Genomic DNA, 21296 nt, shown 5'->3' with positions numbered 1-21296 from the left:
TGAACTTAGGTGATAGCTTTGATCTCATTGACAATTTTCTCATTTTTCTGTCCTTCATGTGAGGTAGACTATACCCTAAAGAACATTTTCTTGGTACAAATGATTTCCTCAATGTACCAGCACAGCATCCTTAATATTAATCTTTGCATTTGATACAGTAGATTATGTGCCCTTGTGCTTATTGTTGATTTGCCCATTCATAAATTTTCCTGTGGTAGAAGTAATAGACTTAATTCTGAGGCATTACAATGAAAGTTGTATCAATTTTATTTCTATCAATTTCTTTTAGAATTGCATCTATGCTTAAGGGTTTACATATCGTAACGTTGGTTTCATTCGAGTTAAGCCAGAGGGCAAAATCACAACTTCGTTTCAAAAGAAAAATAATGGTAATGCTCCTCAATATAGTAGGGCTTGCTACTGGAGAAAACTGAACATAGACAGATCTGAACATTTACACTACACCAAAGACAGATCATTTTTTTATTTTTACTATATAATTCAATAATAATAATAGAAATAATTCTTGCATGTGATTTAGAGCTTTATCATGTAGTTGAAACTTCTCTGAAGTGCATGACCAACACAATTAGTGATATCATTGACAACAATATGTGTAGATAATTTAATATAATTTGATTTTAGATTAAATTCAAGCAATCTAAATAAAATAGGAGGATCAAACATTTCCATTGGGTAAGTGTAGGTGCTAAGTATTGTTGTGCATATTGTCCTCAATGCAAGGAATTATTCCAGGTTCACAGGAATCAATTCTGAAATATTGGAGAAGTTAGGAACTCAGTCGCAATAAATGAGAAAAAAGCTGTTAAAAATCAAGGGTGTAACAGTAGGTGAAAAAGAGACACATTGAAATCCCACAACAAAAGGAAGAGCCACAAAGAATGGAGTCCTGTAGCTCAGTGGTTAGAGCACTCGCTTTGCAAGCGAGAGACCTGAGTTCAATTCCAGGCAGGGCGAAACCTTGGGCAAGTTTCCTTACTCCACACGCCTAATAATAATCTCTCCAAAATCAAAAATAATAATAAATTGGTCATTTTCAATCTACGACTGTTTGTGGGACATTGCTGTGCGCAATTGGCTGCTGCGTTCGCCCACAAGTATACAGTCAATTCACTTTACAGTATGTTCTGTGAAGCGCTTTGGGACGTCCTCCCGACGTGAAAAGCGCTATATCAAATGCAAGGATTATTATTATTATTATTATTATTATTATTATTTATTATTATTATTATTATAATAAAGAAACAACCTATTCAAACCATATCTATACAAAGAGTCAACAGGAAAGAAACCCCTTTCAGTTATAACCAAAGGTGTGAAGATGAATTAAAAACCATTTGGCAGACAGGTTGATAAACTCAGCTGTCAATCAGTTCACAAGAATGGCATTTTTGCAATGGGAAAAAACAATTCCCTCCCAACTTGGCACTCAGAATATTTGCTGCATCTGACAAAGGGAAAAGATAGTGTAGCCTCAGAATTGCTCTTCAATCAAACTGAAGCCCAGAAAGAACATTGAAATCCTTGTCTCTCTATAGTTGTGTTGCAGTGTCCATTGAACTGGAACATCTGGTGTAAGAAACTGGGGAAATTGCTTAAACAAATACGATTCCAAATGAACTAAATGGAATTCTGTTACCTTGATTGAAGAAGTTCGCATGAAGGCTGTATCTGAATTAGAACAAGATATATAAGTAAAAATCAACATCCTTCCCCCAATATGTGAGTATCTAAGGAATACGACAGGCTTAATAGATATAAGATAATAATAATCCTTACATTTGATATAGGGCCTTATCACATCATTCAGAAGTCTCAAAGGGCTTCACAGAATATACTGTAAAGTGGATTGACTGTATATTTTGGGGGCGACAATGGATTGCCGTGGATTGACCAACTATTTTTGGAGAGATTATTAGATGATCTACCTGCTAATTGCTTGTTTTAAATTTAACTTTACAGATGCAAGTTAAGAAAAGAAACAGGTGTTTTTTTAAAAAAATAATACTATGGCAGTGGAAATTAATTGCTTTTAGAGAGTCGGATGAATTTCAACTACACTTTTTGTCTCCTGATTCGTGAGACTTACCTCAGGCTATATTTACTCTGCATTGGGCTTCTCATTAAATATAATGGGCTTTGGAAGAGTTTTCAGGAATGTACAATATCATTAGAGATAGGAATGTACAGATTCAGGTGAGAACAATTATGGGTAAAATTATTGTTCTTTAAATAAAAAGTTTTCGCAAGAATGGACAATTTGAATGACATCTCTGCTCTGTCTATTTGATCTCATCCTTCTAGAATACCAGTCCACCCATCTTCTTATTATTTGATACATCTTAAAAGAGGCTAGAATATAATACAGATGTGGGATAAGCCAAAGAACTAAAAATTGAGGATTTAAAGGTGGTTAACTTCACAAGTAAAGCTTGAGAGGCTTTCAGTGTCTTTCTAATTCCTCACCATGTTGCATCCTTGTAACTGCTCAAGGGCATGTGCTATATTTTTCAACATGTAAGTATACTTTTACATGTTCAATTCTGAGCTTCCCTGATTTTTTATCCAAGGCGATGTCTCAGGGGACATTCCCAGGGAGTCAGCTCTCAGTTGAGTACAACGCAATACGTCCAGAAATAATAATCAGCACTGGCTTCAACAAGGCAATGCCATAGTTATTAAGAGCTTTTGCAAACAACTAGGTTTGTCATACTGAAGAAAGACTTTCATTTGCACTTACTCTGATGACAAATACTATGGGGGCAGCCTCCATGTCTCCCTGAGCGATATAAAAAATAATTATATTAAAAATCGAGCCTAGAGTTAATGTATAGGGGCCAGAATGGTTTGAAAAGAATTGTGATCTTTACTATACTTTATGAATTTGAGAGAAAATGCCCACACAATATTCAATCTCTCAACGAAGGCAAAATAGTGAAGGCCACATCCAATAACATGCCACAACAATATCTGAGAGAAAGAGAGAGAGAGAAAGCCCACTCTCAATGTTATCCTTGTAAATTTCTATAACTGTGAAACACTTGTTTTTGCAGAATTTTCTTATAGCAACATTTGTGTTGTAAAAATCAGCCTCACAGGCATCACTTGCTCTAGAGATGTTTGTGAGAGAGTCGAAATTGAGGGGAATCTGCAGAATCAGAACAATATCCTATCACCGCTGGGGCCTAGACTTCTTACACTGATAAAACAAAACACTAAAATAAACTGTTTACTGTATTCATGAAGATTTTGGTTGTTGGATCACTGGGACTCACAGATCTAATAGCTCTTGTTTCACTGATGTGCTCATCTGATGCCACCTTAACATTTGGCTGTTGAACTGTGTTAAATGACTGTCAACACTGGAATATTTAATCGATTTCCTCACAGATTGATATTAATCACAAGCTGGCTATCACAGGCTTGTGGCCTTATCATTTTCATGAGCAGGCATTTGATGCTTGTCTGACAGCCATAGTTACTATTTTACCTTGAATCTGAAATCCTGTAACACATCTTTGTGAGCGTTATTATAGTGCAGATCGAAAGCAGCCAGGACTCCACTGTCTGCTCCAGGAGAATCCCTTGGGATCTTGCGGTTCATTAAAAGGAACGGAAAATTTAGAAAAAATTGACAATTAATTTTTATATGGATGAAATACTTATAACTATCTTATACTTATATATTATATATCATATAATATATATATATTATATATAATATATATAATATATATTATATATATTTATATTTACACATATGAGATGGAATAGATACTTAGGAAGTCCTCTGCTTTTAAGATTTTCCACAATTGTATTTATAGGTGGATGCAATTCATTGTTTACCTAGAATGGATACTTTCACAAACACAAAAAAAATCATGTATTTGCTAATGTTTTAACTGCCTAAATTTAGTTAGTGTTGTGAAGTACGCTCCAGTGTGAGAATATATGTAACTGTTATCTGTAAATATCGCTCTGCTAAATAAAGAATTATTTTGGGGGGATCAGTCTGACACATGTGAAAACCCGTCACCATGCTTAAGAGTATCCACACCAAACTGGGAATTCCATGCATCCCACCTAGACATGGAAATCTCAGAGATAACTTGTTGGAATGGAATGTGCACTTTCTCCCTGGAAGGAGAGAGAAACTCCCTTCTTGTTTTCAAAAGTGCTGTGGGAGCAGGCAGACAATCTTTGATTTAACTTCCAAAGGATAGCACCTCCCAACAAAGTAGAACATCCCCAAGCATGTACAGCAGTGTCAGCCTAGACTGTGGTATCAAAGTCCTGAGTTGGGGTTTGAACCCACAACCTTCTGACTCGGAAGCGAGAGTGCAACTGTGCCCGATTGACACAATGTATTTTATAGTTGTACAGTATTATTCAGACCACACAATCCTTCCCATTTTTACCACGGTTGGTTTAAAATTTTAAAATGTAGTTTGATTTTAGCTTCAACTTAATTTTGTTTGTGCATTACGGTGATTGCCAGCCCATGGGTTCTCATTACCAGTGACCTCCTCCGGGCAGAAATGTCCATAATGTCATTCAAAATAATTTCATTAGCACATTTCCAACACTTACAGTTTAAAGCAGCAAGGCACTTAAAGCATTCTCATTAAATAACTGTAATGGAAAGTATCCATAAAATCATTTAATGTGAGAATTACTGTGGTAGTTTTAACATATTCCTCTAAAATCGTCTGTCGTACTGTAATGCCTGAGCAATCATGAAGTTTGCAGATGGATTGTTTTTACAATTTATTCAGTTTAATACAGCTCTAGAAATAGAGGTAAAAAAGCAGGAACATCTGATTTTGCTGACTGCTTATAAACTCATGAGTTAGAGCATTCTTAATTTGTAAAATATTATTTCATGAATCACCCCAGTTAATCTTCAGAGATAAGTTTTCAGGCTTTACATGTTGTTCAAAATGTTCTCTTATCACGGAGTTCAAAAGTTTCCTCTTTACCATATAAAAATACAATACACACATAAATCCAGTGGGAACTCCACCAAACAAAAATGACTCGAATGGAGTGGTGAAATGGCTATCAAGTCAAATGCCAGGAGCCATGTGTTTGCTTCCCAGGCTCAGATTGGCAGATAAAGAAAGAAGATTCAACTTTTTAGAATGGAATCAATTCTAGATGATGAATTTTATCATTCAAAGATATGTGTGGATTTAGAGACATATGATCAGTATGATTGTTGGGAATGTCAATGTGGTTACTGATATATACCTCTCCTATTTGCTTTGCTTGGGATGTTAGGAGTTGCCTTGGAAAAGGTATTGATTGTTTAATGATAATGATGAACTTGCAATTGATGTAGCACCTCATCACATTGTCGAAACATTTCAAGGGATTTACTACAAAATGTGGTGGTTGTGCAATGTTCCACGAACAGCCATGGAATGAATGATTAATTAGTTGATCGGGATACCAGGAAAAACTCTCTTCTCTTTTCAAATAGTGCCAAGAATCTTTAACATCATATAGATGGACTTCACTTTAACATCTCATCCCAAAGACCTTACTTCCAACAATGCAGCGTTCTCACAACAGTGCATTGGATTGTCAGGCTAGATTATGAGTAAGAATTCTGATGTGGGTTTAGGTCTTGAACCCTCAAAATTCTGACGCAGAAGCAACAGTGCTACCAACTGAGCCAAACTGACTAGTTTTAGACTGAAGGAAAGGCAATAATAATAATAATAATAATAATAATCCTTGCATTTGATATAGCGCTTTTCACGTCGGAAGGACGTCCCAAAGCGCTTCACAGAACACACTGTAAAGTGAATTGACTGTATATTTGTGGGCGAACGCGGCAGCCAATTGCGCACAGCAATGTCCCACAAACAGTCGTAGATTGAAAATGACCAATTTGTTATTGTTTTTGGTTTTGGAGGATTATTATTAGGCGTTTATGGAGTACTTCATTGCAAATTAATAATAGCACAAGCTTCAGACTGAAGAATATGAATACTGATACTGCAGGTCCTAATAAGCGGGACTGATGTCGGGATACATTTGTGATAGTTAATTTATCTGAACTATTTATTAAATGGCAACTATCCTGGTAATCATCTGTCATCTGACCTTGTTTATCTCAGCACTCACTTGACTCCATTTTTATCTTGAAAATTGATGTATCAACTGGAACTCTGTATATTAAGTTACCAGCACTTGGTGTCAACAGTTTCTGTGCAAATATCTCCTGTCTCTTATGTAACAGCAGCTAATATTCCACCAAATGACAATATTCACCTTAAAGACCTTTTAATGGAAATGCGTTACTGAGGATTACCAGCCCGGAGGAAAGGCATATTCCGTGAAGTACGCAACTTCTTAGGTTTCCAGAGCTGTGTCATCAAACTTGCTCTCTAACGTCGCTCAATGTTATAAGGACAGGACTAATATGAGGAAATGTGAGCAACTACAATTTAGTTCAATTTAATCGAACTAATAATAATAATCCTTGCATTTAATATAGCACCTCATCACATGTTTGAGACATCTCAAAGCGCTTCACAGAATATACTGTTGAATAGTGAATTGACTATATTTGTGGGTGAAATGAGGCAGCCAATTGCACACAGCAGTGTCCCACAAGCAGTCGTGGATTGAAATGACCAATTTATTATTATTTTTTTTGAAGGAATTATTACCCCCAGAAAAACGATCCGCCAATCGACTAACAACCAGGTTCCTACTTAATGCTAGATAAACAGAGGCATGTGAAGTAAGGTAATTTGCCCAACATTTCACCCTGCCAGGAATCGAACCCAGGTCTCCCGCTTGGAAGGCGAGCGATCTAACCACTGAGCTACAGGACTCTAGGTGTTTTAGTTTACCAGCACAGTATGTGTTGCTTGTTTCACAGAAGATAGTGTTATAGTTGCACCTTTTACCTAGAAATAAATGTCAAAATCCATGTATTGCAATCATTGTGAGCTAAGTGTTATTCCCCGTCATTCAGTAACCTTCACAACATTGTCCTTCTGTTCTTTTAAGTAAAGCGAATTTAAAATTACAGTATAATTTCCATCTTAAAGTTACGAACATTGCAGTACATTACTGCTGCTGGCAGAGCACACTTATGAGGAGGAAATGTCTGCCTGGTGCTAATGTGAGTTTTTGAGTTTAAAGTGTTGTAGAAAATTGAGCAGCAGCACTTGATGGGAATGATCTCATGTTTCTGTATGTGGAGGAGGACAGAGAGGACACTGCACTTGGGATTGATTTTGGGGACCAGACTTTGTCCCATGCAATGTGGATACACTAGAGCTACCAGCAATGGTAGTGCATGATATGCCAACTGATGGCCTGTGAGGATAATAGTGTGCTGTCCTAGAGAGAGTTCTGCTGTGGCACTCCATGTTTGCCAGCTTTCTAAATACAGTACAATTTTTCCAGCCTTAAACAGTACCTCAGACCTTGATCCATCAATTCTCTTTAAATATGGTTCTCTATAAAGCACTTTGAGATGTCTCAAAGACAAGGTAAGACTCTATATCAAATGCCAGGATTATTATTTTATTTATTATTCAATAACATTATTGTTTTACTTTCACAAACACAAAAAAAAGTCATGCACAGCTTTTCTCAAACAAAATACATTTGTCGAATACTATTTTACAATGTCAATGGGATTAAAAAATTATATTTGCAAAACTTTAAATCGAGTTGCAAATTGCGAATTTTGGTATGCAATTATTTGATGGTAGGATTCTCAAAATGATGAATGCTGAGTCCAAATCAGGTAAAGTATAACAAAACCTGTGATGAGAAATCAATATTTATCAAACTTTGATGGTTTGGGATTTGGGATTCTCCGTTATGCGAATTTCACAAATCAATATTTCCAAAACAGGTTCCCTTGTCAGCCACGTCTCCCAGATGCAAATGTCACATTGTCAGCTTCGATGTCCATTTAACATCTAGAGAGAGACAGACGGAGACAAAAGCAGCCAAGAAGGATTAGTTCAGTTCAAGTCTAAAGCAGTGCATTGCAAAACAAAGCTACTAAACCACAGCACAGCTTTCCACCAGATATAAACAAAATAATTTTGCAGCATGTGACTTCAGGATCTTCCAAACCCACTGAACACCCATAGGTGATTTCATGGTATATTTTTGCTGTTGTACTGATGGTCACTTGAGTTAGTCATTGTCAGTACTAATGCTAATAGGACTAATTTTTCATTGGGTTAGGTTGAAATCTCGGTGAGTTGGAATTGTATGTCTTCAAGAAACAGACGACAGAATTGACAAATTCTGGACTTTTACAAAAATGACAGATTCAGATTTGAGTTTGCGCTCAGCTCAAATGCCGCTTCATTCAATTAGTCACTCATTCTCATTAACATCCAGATTAAAGCTGAATTATTTTATGAAAAATGAGTTTTAATTTTTTTTCGCTCTGTTTGACAAGATAGAAGGATCAGAAGAGCTGTATGCCATTTTCACCATGGCAATGTCAGGTCAAATTTGTGTTATTGTGAGTTATATTTGCAAATCAATGAAAAAAGATTGAAAATGTTTTATGCAGTACCCCTTTTAAATAGCCACTTACTTGAAAATGCAAATATTTTGATGCTGTAACCTTGGAGCCTGAACTCCTGAGACAATAGATTAAATTGTATTAAAACACGGAAAGTGAGGCTATTTTTAGAGTGTATCAAAAGGTAGCAATTAAGGCTCAATTCACAAAATGACTGCTTTGTTATGTGTTTCCCTACAATCCCGACCACACTTGCTATTCCCAGCATGTCTAACATTTACAGGGTATTGTACAAATTTGGTTTCTTGTAGTGTTAGTGGGAACCTGGCATTAACTCAATATTTGTAGCAATTTAAGAGCGGATGCAATATCACATAATGAGCTGGGGGTAACACTTACACAGACAAGAAAACCTTAGCCATATTTCTGCGAATTATGTAGTTTTTTTCAGCCAGCAAAACAAAATATTGATTAACAGTTTTGAGACATTCTTATCTACCTGCAGTAATCTTGCTTTTTTAAAAAAAACACGTCATTTTTGACCACGGATTTCTATTGTTTTATATCCTTTTTTTGTAAGATACTTTTAACGTTAACCAATTTTCTGTCAAGGTGATGATGTAAATGAAACATTAATACACCATTCACATATTTTAAAGGTCATTTGGATATGTTCATTGCATAAAATAAGTGATCCCTTTGGAGGTGCGTTGTTATAGAATCGTTAACAGAAGAACAGATGACTTTAACTGCATAACAGAACATAGGTCTTTGAGAATTGAGCCAGAAGCAAGATAAATATCTTCTATTAGCTATCTTAAATCTTTACTCCTACATGGACTGTAATTTATGGTAAATCATAATCCACAGTGAAGTGAAGCACTCAAGAGTTATTAACACACACTTGTTTTCACTCTTGCAGAACTATGGATTAGAGACAGAGAACCTCAGAACACTTTCCCACAAGCTGAATGCCTCAGCCAAAAACTTACAGAATTTTATAACGGGTAGACGGAGGAGTGGCCACTACGATGGCAGGGCCTCTAGAAGGCTCCCCAATGACTTCCTTACCTCTGTGGTTGACCTTATTGGTGCTGCCAAGAGCTTATTGGCCTGGCTAGACAGGTATGCTGCAGTATTATTCTTGTCTCACAACAGCTGTTATATGTCTGTCCATCTGTTTGAATATATGTGTGCTCAATGTTTTTGTATGTTCTATGAAGAGCAAATTATCCTCCCATCTTGAAAGGCGCTGTACCAAATGTAAGGATTATTGTGTTGGTGCAAAACTATGAACCATCCACATGACAACTTGTTTTTACTGTATTCTTGGTGTAGAATTAATCTGCGTTCAGTTTGAGATGCCTGGATAATAAATATGGTAAACAATGTGCTCCTCAAGGAGCACATGCAATATTGGATTTTTTTTATACCTTTTGCATTAATGTAGAGAGCTCCCAGATCACGTACAACAAACAGTAGTTAGATATGGGTAAAGCACTTTCAACCCTATAACATTAATATTGAGTCCAGCCTCAGAAAAGCAGCCATGATCCCAGGTGTCATTTTGATTTCCCAACTCGCTCACCTCTGGCCTATTCAGCGACATTGCCAAATTAATGTCTTCTAATACCAATGTGAGCCCATTTTTAATAAGTGTGTTGCTCACCAACATTCTTGCTCAAATTATTTCTTTAGGATGCGCACGTCAGTCTGAACTAGATTGGAACCAATTCCTGAAGGTGTAGGGAAACTGCTGGAACCAAATACAACATATTTTTTAAAACATAAATGAAAACAACATTATTTGAATCATGCCTCTTTAATACATTTTATTAATGATGTATGTACTAAATTATGAATGTATAATCACATAAGAATTACCGTGATTATTGGCTTAAATTTGTTCCAAAAAGCTGACTGCTGCATTGAAATGTTTCATTGACTGTTGGAAAAAATTGTTACATCCTAAAGAAAGAAAGCTGATTTCCTTAAATCTGGTGCATTAAGCAGAATGAGAATCACTCTGTGCACATCCTGTGTATTAGCAACTGTCATTAGCAGATGATGATCAAAACATCAGAGAGGAATGCAGTCTTTTTTCCTCTTTGTTCTAATATGTTAACATTAGATAAAAGGCTTCTCTATTGCTTTTAAATGCAGCCTCATTTTTCCACATGGGACATTGACCTTCGGGGAAAGAAAAAGATTTCCCATTTCCAGTCAACATTTCCAGCTGAATCTAATAACATGAGAAATCTCTAACCAATTCTAACCTAACTAAATACAATGTGTACTGCAGGTTAAAGGACTCGTTATCGAGATGAGTTCATTATCACAAGCTTGTCACGTCTGATAGGATCATAATATAAAACATGACATTTATAATTTCTCTCGCCTTTGAAACATTTTACTCCATAACCAAATCTTCTCAGAATATGTGGTATGATGTTAAAGTCAGGTTCATACATGCTGCACACAATCAACCAACACTGCACTCACAAGAACTATAGGTTTGTTAATGCCTGTGTTAGTTTATGTCACTTATTGCACAAAAAAAGAATTTCTAATAATTACGTTTGACTGATTAATATGTTTTGTTCTCATGGACTGTTGAATAGACATGTATGAAAATTGTTATTCTTGTGTTGGGTGTAGCATGTTTTAGGATAATTAATGTTCATGTAAAGCTTAGTACAGTACTGAGCTATACATTCTCTCAAAGTTCTGGTCTGCAGTATTCAGTGTAATCATCCTTTCACAGCCTAATTGAATCATATGTACTTGTTTTCAAGCTGAACCAACAGTTTGGGTGAACATAACATATGACATCCGGTTATACTTCTGCCAGTGTGAAAAGGGACGTTTGTTTCAGCTGCTTGAATCGATTATGACACTGGTGACACCACTTACAAATTGTCAAGCGGATTAATTAAAGAAACACAAAGTTGAATTGTTTTCCAAGTTTCTATTTTAAGATGAATTATATTCTGATGTTCTGGATGAAATGCCACACAGAAATTCTAATTGAGTAACAGAAAAGAATACACATTGAGGACTGGCATTTTACCCACAGTAAAAATTTGAATCACACTCTTACGTACTGCATCTGATGCTTGTGATTCATATAACCCATGCTCTCTGAGCTTTATTTTACATATATGTATCCCTTGTTTACTTCTTAACGTGGTTGTGTTTTGCCTGCAATTAAGAAAGTGAGACTACATAATGTAGTTGTTGTGATCAGTCCACAGTCCATGTTGAGGACTTCAATTTATAATCTTACATAAACATGTTCCCACTTTAGGTCTCCATTTGTCAGTGTGACAGAATATTCACTTCTGAAAAACAACATTGTTCAGCTGTGCCTGGAACTAACAACCATTGTGCAACAGGTAAGCAACTTGTTAAACTGTCAACCAACTATTATTATTCGATCATCAGATTTAAATCAAGTGCTTTTGTTCTCTCTATTCCACTCTCTCTTTAATATCACCCCTTCCCCCCAAAATGTTTTTTTAACAGTAATCTGAAAGTCTTGTTCGACTTTTGGATTTGGAAAGTTTGTTTGTGGTTTTGGCAATTTCAGATAGATTCGATTACAGGACACGCTCGAGTCAAAAGATATCAATCACACATGTGCTTGATTTGATTGAAGAATCCAACAAACAGCACATTCGGGAAGAGTCAATTAGTGAACCTTGGATGCAGTCTCATTCATGTAATGTGCTTTGTCTGCCTTTAAAAGTAAAGTGGGATACCTTTTTAACCACTGAAATCGACTTGTCCAAAACTTAAGAAATGGAAAAGGTTAGGAAGAAAGATCCGAACTGACAGAAGGGATAAGATGTACGTGTATCTTATATCTGCACTTCATGGCCAATTATTTTGATTGTTAAGAAATACTTTTGATGCTACCACTGCATTCAACCATAAGTGATTTGGAATCCAGTCAGAAACATTTATTCAGACACTGGATTAGTTCTCCTTGAATCACAAAAATGCGAGAATGATCAGAAAGGACATTTTTATTTAGAGCAATCTATTCTGGATACTGCAATTCACGATATAATTTAAATATTGATTTTGCGGTTTTATTTTGTAAGTGATATCTAATTTCGAATTTGTTTGATTGCATTTTACAAAGGAATCTTTAATGTTCCTCTATTGCTCTGTGGCTAATCTTCTTAAAGATGTTAACTGACTGCTCTGTATAGCACTATGACATCCAGCCATTGTGCAGTCAACACCACAGGGCTTTATGGAACCAGTAAAGTGATAATAAATTGCTGTGCATTTATGCTTTGGCATGGAAAGCTTAGAAGGTCCTTATTCATATGTAGCATGTGCTGCACTGCCAAGAGATCATTAATGTTCACAAATTATATTTCCTTTTGACAAGCACAACATCAGTTTACCTTTCTCCCTTAAGCTACTGAATACCAATAGCACAACACAACAAACTGTTTATACAACACCTCGTTTTCTTGATTTTTGCACAATATTCTGTGAACTGTCAAAAATGTTTTGCAACATTTTTCTGCTCGTGATGTTTTGAATAGTGCATTCTCTCAGTTCACTTGTGCAAACATGCTTGCCAAATTACTGGATCTAGATTTGCTTTTTCCTCAAATGAGCAGTTTAATTTGTCAAAATAACTCATTCTGATCAAGTCTTTTAAAATGCTTGTGAACATTTGGTCTGGCTACGCATGGACCTCACTGAATTACGTGCATACTGAGATAAATATAGTTTGATTGAATTAACTGGGTCACTCAATATTTCACAGGGAAGACTATCTTCTTTATTCCTTTTTTGTTGCAACAGTCATTTTCTGAAACCTTTCTTTGCAAATTTATCGTGACTCAAACAATTATTCACATTGAAAGTCACATCTGATTTCAATATTATATTATGAAAAGACATGTTCCTTCTGGATGTAAGAATGTAATGAATGAAGAGATTGGTCACGTTATTTACAATAATTATGAAAGAGCCAGTGCTGGGGTTGAATGAATTTCAATTAAGAAGATCCTTTCAGTAGGCGCTGCAAGCATATTACAGTCTTCTCTGAACTGGCTGCAAATCTCACAAGATAACTCCAACAGCATTTCTATCGCCTAATGTGCGATGCACCAAGATCACAGGGCATAGACCTTCATTCAGTGAAATTCAAAGCAAGAACAGGGGATGCTCACCTTTGGCTTTGATCTTATTTTCTTTGATGATGTGGCGTAAATGGATTTACACAGCGGCAGTGGCATTAGTTTCAAGGCTCTGCATGGTGTAAAACATGATTCCCTCGAAAACTGAAATGGAAAAGAAATATCTTTTTCTGTTCATTTTCCAATGCAATATAAGATATCTATAACTGAGTATGGTTTAGAGCACTAGTAGTACGTAAGGTTAAATACTCAATATTTGCTCCAGTTTAGAACTTGCATTTTCAACATAAACAATTCTGTTTATTATTTATTAAACACTCCCTCCCTTGCCTCCTGCAAGGTGCGTCTCAAAACCCTCCTCTTTGACCAAGCATTCGGCCACCCTCCCTGCCCTCCACCCTCCCTGATCCCGACCCCAAGCTCGGGTCCAAATCCCTGACTGTCCAGCACCTTGTGACATCCTCCCGATGTGTAAGGCGCTATACAAATGTAATATTTATAAACAAGTGATAATTCTGCAACTGAAAGTTTAATTTCTTGACATAAGGTGAACTCCTAAAATATTATAGGCAGGATTCAGCAGTTGTGTAGTATTAAGTTTGTTTGTGTGTTGAAAGAATATTTTCTTAACCCATTTTTTTCTGAGTTATGAATGACAGTTTTTTTTAATGTTTCTAATGAAAGTGTGAGGGTATGAAGATCACACTGAACCATCACTGCCAACAGGATTTAATAACAATTGGGTGAGCTTCAGCTTTAATGGGTGTCTGTTTTGCTCAGCAAAAGCAAATGCTCACCTGACCAAATGAAACAGCTGGAAGATGAAGAAGAAAATGCAGAACTTTGAAAGCTTTCAAGAGAAAAACGACCCATGTAACAAAAATAAATATAGATTTCTGAAGCTACATCTGCAGTATAATGAAGAACAGAGCTACAGATAAGTTTGGAACTTTCCAGTAAATTAAACTGGAAAAGCAAACAGAATTGTGTCGTATGGTCTGATACATGCAAATGACTTCTTTTTTTAAAAAGAAATCTATTTAAATAAAATCGAAGCAGAGCGCAGGCACTATTCTTACATCGTCAAACTATGTGAAATTAAACAAAACCAACCCCAAAAGGTTCTCAGTAAATGATAAAGCCAGTATTGGTACTGAGACTCCCATGGTGCTTTTGTATTGAGGCAAAAAACAACTCAAAAAAATAGAAGGCTAAGATTATGGATCTTGGCAAGCATTGTATAAGAATTAAACTACAAGTCATAGTGAACACTCTATTTCATCCTTTCATTTTTTTAATTTTAAAACATTTTATGAAATACCGATACTTGCTACTGTTATTTTGTTGTTTAAGTTTTGCATCTTAGAAATACTTACTGAAACTTGAATAAAACTTTTGTGAAGCAATATGCCACAACAGAACTGACTAATACCATTTAAATCATTGTAGAAACCTAACTGCTGATGCCAACAAATTAATTGGCTTATAATTTATCAAGTTGCTTTTCTCAATTTGATTTTGTCTCCTTATATTTATACTGTTATTGATTTCCACGTCATTAACTAGACAATAATGGTCTGTGCTTAGGAGCTGTAAACTCTTCAGTAGCATCATCTGCTATGATAGTGGAATAAGAATGGTGACCTAATATCCCCTTTTCTTGCAGGATTGCACAGTTTATGAAACTGAAAATAAGATTCTACATGTGGTGAGTTCTTTAACTTTTGCCATGCTTTTATAATAAGCCTCAGCTTAGAATTGCTTCTTCCTATTTTGCATCTGATGAAGGGAGGGGTATCCCAAAGTGACAGAATTCAAAACCTCTTGTTGGTACAAAAAGTATTATCAGCAGAGAGACAAGACCTCCAGGATTGTCCTTCGAGGAACAAACACAATACGTTGGCCACTCAGTGTAGAACATTTCCATTTATGTATACTTGAATGAACTAACATAAAGACTAGCACGGTCATTACAAGAAAGAGTTTTGAGTCATTTTGAAATTCTCCCAACATGAGAACATAAAAGAAGTTGTCATCTTATGGAATCCAAATCAGCATTAGATCAAAGTTCAAACACACAGTGGATTGAATTCAATTCAATTCAACTCCATTGCTAAAATTAAATTCACTCTGTACCCTTAGCTCTTAGTCCTCAGCCAGTATATGCCATATCTAATATAACAAATTGGAGTTCAACAGAAACTGTGTTGCAAAATAGTACTTGCGAACATCGGAGATGAAAATTAAACCACTTCGATTGGCAATTGGCGGTGAGAATTTTTGACTGCTGCCTTGCACTGGAAGATATGTTCAGCTCTGAGTTTTAAGGTTATTGGATAATTGTCCACTGAACGTTGAGAATTAAACCAATTATACCTTGACTGTGTATGGTTCAGGTCAACCTGACATTTAAGTGAGTAGTTTAAAACCTAGTGATCATTTCCTGAGTATCAAATTGTGNTTTTTTCTCTGTAAACTCCTTTATGTTTACTATTTGTACCCTTGTGGTGGAAACTGACAGATACAATTTAACAGGTATCAGGCACCAGAGATCTGGTAACCCTCAGATATGAGCTTGGATTTAAATTTCAGAATTTCCATTCATCCCAATGTACTGTCCCTTCAAGTTCTGAAATGCAGCTTCATAATTTACAAGAAGCAGTTTTTTTTTACAAAGCTAAGTTCTGGTTTGAGTATGTTAATGTTACACTCCTCCCAAGTTATGTTTATATAAAGTGCGAATGCCACAGTTTAATATTGAATAACAAGTCAATGTAAAATTCTATTTATAAGACCTTGATTGTAAAATCACAGCAATGAAGAAGTTCTATTGTATTTCTTAAGGCACAAAACTATAAATATATTCCTTAAAGTTCATTTTTCCCCAGTTGAATGATTAATTCAGTAGTTACCAATAGATTCTACTTGGCTGCAGTACATATCTCCTCTTGAGGCTGGTTATAAGCCACTTGCGACTTGTTTATTTGTCAGCTGTCAAGTCAGACTTACTAGTGGACCTATTTATCTTGCCACTGTTGGCTTTAACCATCGCATGTATTATTTTCTACCTTGTCTGTGTAAGAGTCTAGTGTACTCGTTGGTGAAGAAAAATCATTGATTTTGTTCCTTTTTGAACGAAAAAAGACTCCTTCAAGTCCTGCCTCAAAACCCTCCTCTTCGACCATGCCATTGGTCACTTCCCCTCCCTTCCTTTCTCCCTCCCGACCCCAGCTTGGATCTGAAATGCTGTACACTGTCCAGCTCCTTGGACGTCCTCTCGACGTGAAAGGCCCTATACAAATGTAATCTTGTTGTTCTGGTTGTGTTTTCATTCATGGGGTTCCTCTATGGATCCTGTAAAAAGCTGGTCAGTTGTAAAGTGCTCAGTTAATATTACTTCAAATTAACTGTGAACAAGCTTTTTATTTAAAGTTTTCACTAAATACTCACTGAACAAACGGCATGATTTTATTGGCCATCATTCCCATTTATTTTTATTTCAATGTTGTACTTTAAAAAAGAAGTAATGTGGTTGTTAGTATGCCAGTGTGTGTCTCTCTAAGCTACCACTATTAAAAGAAAATTCCTAAATCAAGACTTTCTTGAAATTAACTACACAATTAAAATCTAGCTGCAAAAAAAGCTGTTGTCATTCTCAGAGGGTTTTCACACCATCTGTCTATATAGACAGGTTGGAGATAGTCCCAGAAATAGTTATTAGGGAAGAGCCTCACGTACAGCATTAAGAATCTCTCTAGTTATTTTTAAGTGTTTTACTGTTGCCATGAAATTGACTGACTGTATGTGAAAGACCCAAAGTCCCACCCTATTTACATAGCTTACCATTGACAAAGAACCAAGTCATTACTCCCGTATATTGTTGACAAAGCTTTGATGGTTTGTTGCCTTCACAACTGAAAATTTAGCTGCTGAAATACCTGTCAGTAAGTTACAAAACTGACAGGATTCATATCCATGTATTATCTACTTTGATTTGGGAAGAATTTCCAAACAAGTTCTTAGTGAGTTTTCATTTATCTGTAAATTGCTGCAATTTTACACTCCATGTAAATCTCAAAGACAATTGACAGGTTCCTCATTAAAGCACAAAATGTGGATGACACCCTTCACCCATTCAAAGACCCACAAATTAAATGAAGATTGAATGTAATAGCCCAAAGTGTGACTGTCTAAGAGAGTGGAGTTTTCCCATTTGTATTTCCTCTAAGAACAAAAAGAATACACTCACTGCCAGAAACAGGAAGCGGTAAAGAGGCTGTCAAATGGAAACTGGGCATCAGTAAAATGCAACTATGTTTTTGGTGCAATTTACACATCATTTGCTCAAGATATGTGGCATTGTTTTTTTTTGCTCTGCTTAATTTCAAATAAAAATGAGCCCCTGTATTCCGTAGGACTGTCAGATCCTGTCACTGGGAATGGTTGCACCTTCTCTATTTTATGGTGGTGTAAAATTAAAAGAAGAACATATTTGGAGTCCTTTTCTGAAAAAAATCACCTTCAGTGGAATGGCCCCCTTTCATACCTTGCTAACACTATTGAAAACAATATCACTACCAACAATAAAGCAATTCAGAGCAGGTAGCCTGATTTATGCTTTTTGTTTTACAAAAGAGCCGATTGTCTTTGAGAAGTTTTAAACTGTTCTTTAGAACTTATTGGGCTGTCCGAGAACTTTAAAGGAGCATTTCTGACCAGAGCTGAAATCAATTCATACCCTTTGGATTTACACATCAATATTTTGATTGATATATACTAGTGTGTTACTTTCCAGTGTGTAGGAAGCTTGGAAGGAACAAGGGCAAAAAGACCAGAGGAGCAGTTACCATTGCATTATTGATAAAATAGTGCAAGGAAAGAAAGGTTCCAATGGAAAGAGAGAATAAGAGATTGAAGTCTCGAGATGAAATCAATATTGCACATCCATTAGTGAAGATAAATGATATTCTTTTTGACTATATCCAGCTTGAAGTCAGTTAGAGGAAGAATGGTCACATTCTCATGGTGCATGAGAAACTCCTCCAAAGAAAATCCATCCATTTCTAAAGCAGATGAATTTGGTGTCATTTTTATTTTGCTTTAGATAGTAACATGAGTAGAACACAAGGAATATCGCAGTGATGTGTCAGTCTGCTTCAGATATACATCACTCTTGCCCTTGGATTAAAGGTTATGGATTCAAACCCCACATCAGCTAATAATCTGGTTTTATGCCCCACTGAGTACTGTAACTATTACAGTGCTTTAGATCAGCTATTACCGGAGGTTCAGGCAGACATCAAAGATTCTGCAACACAATAACAAAAAAAGCAGGGAGGTCTGCTGGCATATTAATACTAATAATAATCCTTTCATTTGATATAGTGCCTTATCATGTCATTGAGACGTCTCAAAGAGCTTCACAGGATATACTGTAAAGTGAATTGACTGTATATTGTTCAGTACTCCCCCCTAGCATTCAATGAAAGGATTATTATTATTATTTAGCAGTCACCAAAAACAAGATTAATTAGTCATTTGTCTGAATGTTGCTAGTGAGATATTACTGATTCTGATTAGTTGTGGTGTGTGGCTCCAACACAGCGATCAGTATACTTCGAACAAACTTTTGCATGAAGCACTTTGAGATATATCAACACAAAGCAGATCAATGCAAATATTATTATAATATTGCATTATAATTGGTATATTGCTGGTATCATACCAATAGTGTGCGTTATAGATCATTAAATATATGTTTTGTTATTCAGTGGTCTTTCATTTGAATAATTTATTCAGATATGGGAGCTAGGATTGTTGTCGTTGGATCCATTTCCTTCTTTACTGCACCCCCCCGAGTTGCGTCAGTTAATATTTCAAAAATAGAACATTTGAATAATTTGCCTCCCACAGACATCTAAATTTCGAACTCACTGGCACCATACATATAAATATATTTTTAAATATATGTTTTAAAAAAAGGAACAATTATTATTTTTAAATTGACATTGTGGGAAGGAGCCTGACCTGGCAAGATCCCTCTCAACCCAGTGGTTGGTACTATGGCCACACAAGAACATTCCATTACATTCCTGTAAAATCTAAGGGCCAAATGCCTCAGAAATTTATTCCAGTTCCATGAGACAATGGATCGTTCAATTTCAATTTGGAGCCCTGGCTGATGCCAATGATACAAGAATTCAATCTGCCCTCAGGGAAGATACCCACTTTTCACATCTTCTGGACAACTCAAAGTAATAGTCCAACAAAAATGTAAATATATTTTAATATTTACATTTTTGTAAATAACATGAAATCCTATCCTCTGTGTCCATATTTGTGGTGATATGGAACACTTGTTAGTAAGTTGCAGTTCTTCATAGTTCTGAATTGGTCTTACATGAGTGGCAGTTGGGATTATTTACTCCCCACGCTCTCAGAATGAATTCCATATTCAGTGGGTTATTGGCAAACAGCCTTTCCAGTGTGAGAAAGGTTTATGTTTCATTCTATCTGTGGAGCCTGTGACTGAAAGGTGGTTCACTCTCCCTAGCAGCATGTCTATTTCAATTTATCTATTTCTCCTTGAGCTTCCTAAGTGCTGATTTTGGACACTCTATACCAGTTTAATTACGTGGGGCTCATTCGCAATCCAGACTTGTTAAACGAGCAGAATGTATTTTTTTATTCTGTGGCTGCTGCCTTTTGTGATATCAGCACAGTATGTTTTGATTTTAAAACAATTCCTGTTTCTGAGTCTTCCTAAGTCACCCAGAGGGGCAAACATACAAATCAACGCGAGTACAAATTAAACACTGCACATAAACAGATGGGGGAGTCTTTGCTGACCCCAGGCATCCTAAAATAAATGACAAGGAAGATTCATATAAAATACCAACACATCCAGCGAACATTACTTTAGAAAAGATTTTTCTAGCTTGTACTGAAATGTGAACATTCTCAATTTGCCTTTGATTATTTGCTCTTCGTACATAATTTATAGCAGAACAGAAAAATGCACAATCCCTGGTCAAACTGCAGTAGAGCCTATAATGAGCATTGAATCGACCTCTTCTACAGTGACTGCCTGGATTGTTTTGTTTTCTTCTGAAACAATTTATTTTCAGAATATATCATTTTGAGCTGGATTTATAAAGAAATCATTTTATCATTGGAATTTTAATATAATTTTTTGCTGTTTTTCAGCGCTGCCCTTCATTTTTAAAATTGTGTTTTCTCTGGTTAGAATAATCAATGATACCAAGCATAAAGGTGCCAGGGGCTTATCTGCAGAAAGTGATTTTTTTTCACAGATACAAATGTTAATGCATTTGATGGTTGATGGTGGGAGAAAATCTTTGCAATTCAAGCCCAAATCAATTAGCAATGTTAAGTGTTGGTTTTCACTTTTTTTTGAGTTTCAATACCTTAGTAAATCATTTTGCCTGCACCAGAAATATCTGGCAATCGAATTTATCAAACGATTATTAGCGCAAGAAAACTAAGTCTAGAATAAGATAGTTTGATATGTTCTGTTCCAAGTAATTGGAGAGAGAGAGATGGGTGGATTGGGAGGGAGAAGATTGAAGGAGGAG

General features: G+C 36.0%; 1 protein-coding gene and 1 non-coding gene across 2 annotated transcripts in view; one reads left to right on the top strand and one right to left on the bottom strand.

The window, feature by feature from the left end:
• si:ch211-26b3.4 (connector enhancer of kinase suppressor of ras 2) overlaps positions 1–21296 on the top strand; it is a 160802-nt gene that overhangs the window by 35826 nt on the left and 103680 nt on the right. Inside the window, exons 3-5 of the mRNA XM_007892010.2 lie at positions 9459–9661; positions 11844–11931; positions 15368–15409. Coding sequence (XP_007890201.2) covers positions 9459–9661; positions 11844–11931; positions 15368–15409 — 333 coding nt within the window. The remainder of the gene's footprint in view (positions 1–9458; positions 9662–11843; positions 11932–15367; positions 15410–21296) is intronic.
• On the bottom strand, positions 6798–6869 carry trnag-ucc. Its single transcript has one exon. It is a non-coding gene; the product is annotated as a tRNA-Gly (tRNA).

Source organism: Callorhinchus milii, unplaced genomic scaffold, assembly GCF_018977255.1.
Source record: "Callorhinchus milii isolate IMCB2004 unplaced genomic scaffold, IMCB_Cmil_1.0 Scaffold15, whole genome shotgun sequence".
Taxonomy (NCBI): Eukaryota; Metazoa; Chordata; class Chondrichthyes; order Chimaeriformes; family Callorhinchidae; genus Callorhinchus; species Callorhinchus milii.
Note: the sequence above shows the minus strand (reverse complement) of the source record. Positions and strands in the feature narration are given on the sequence as shown.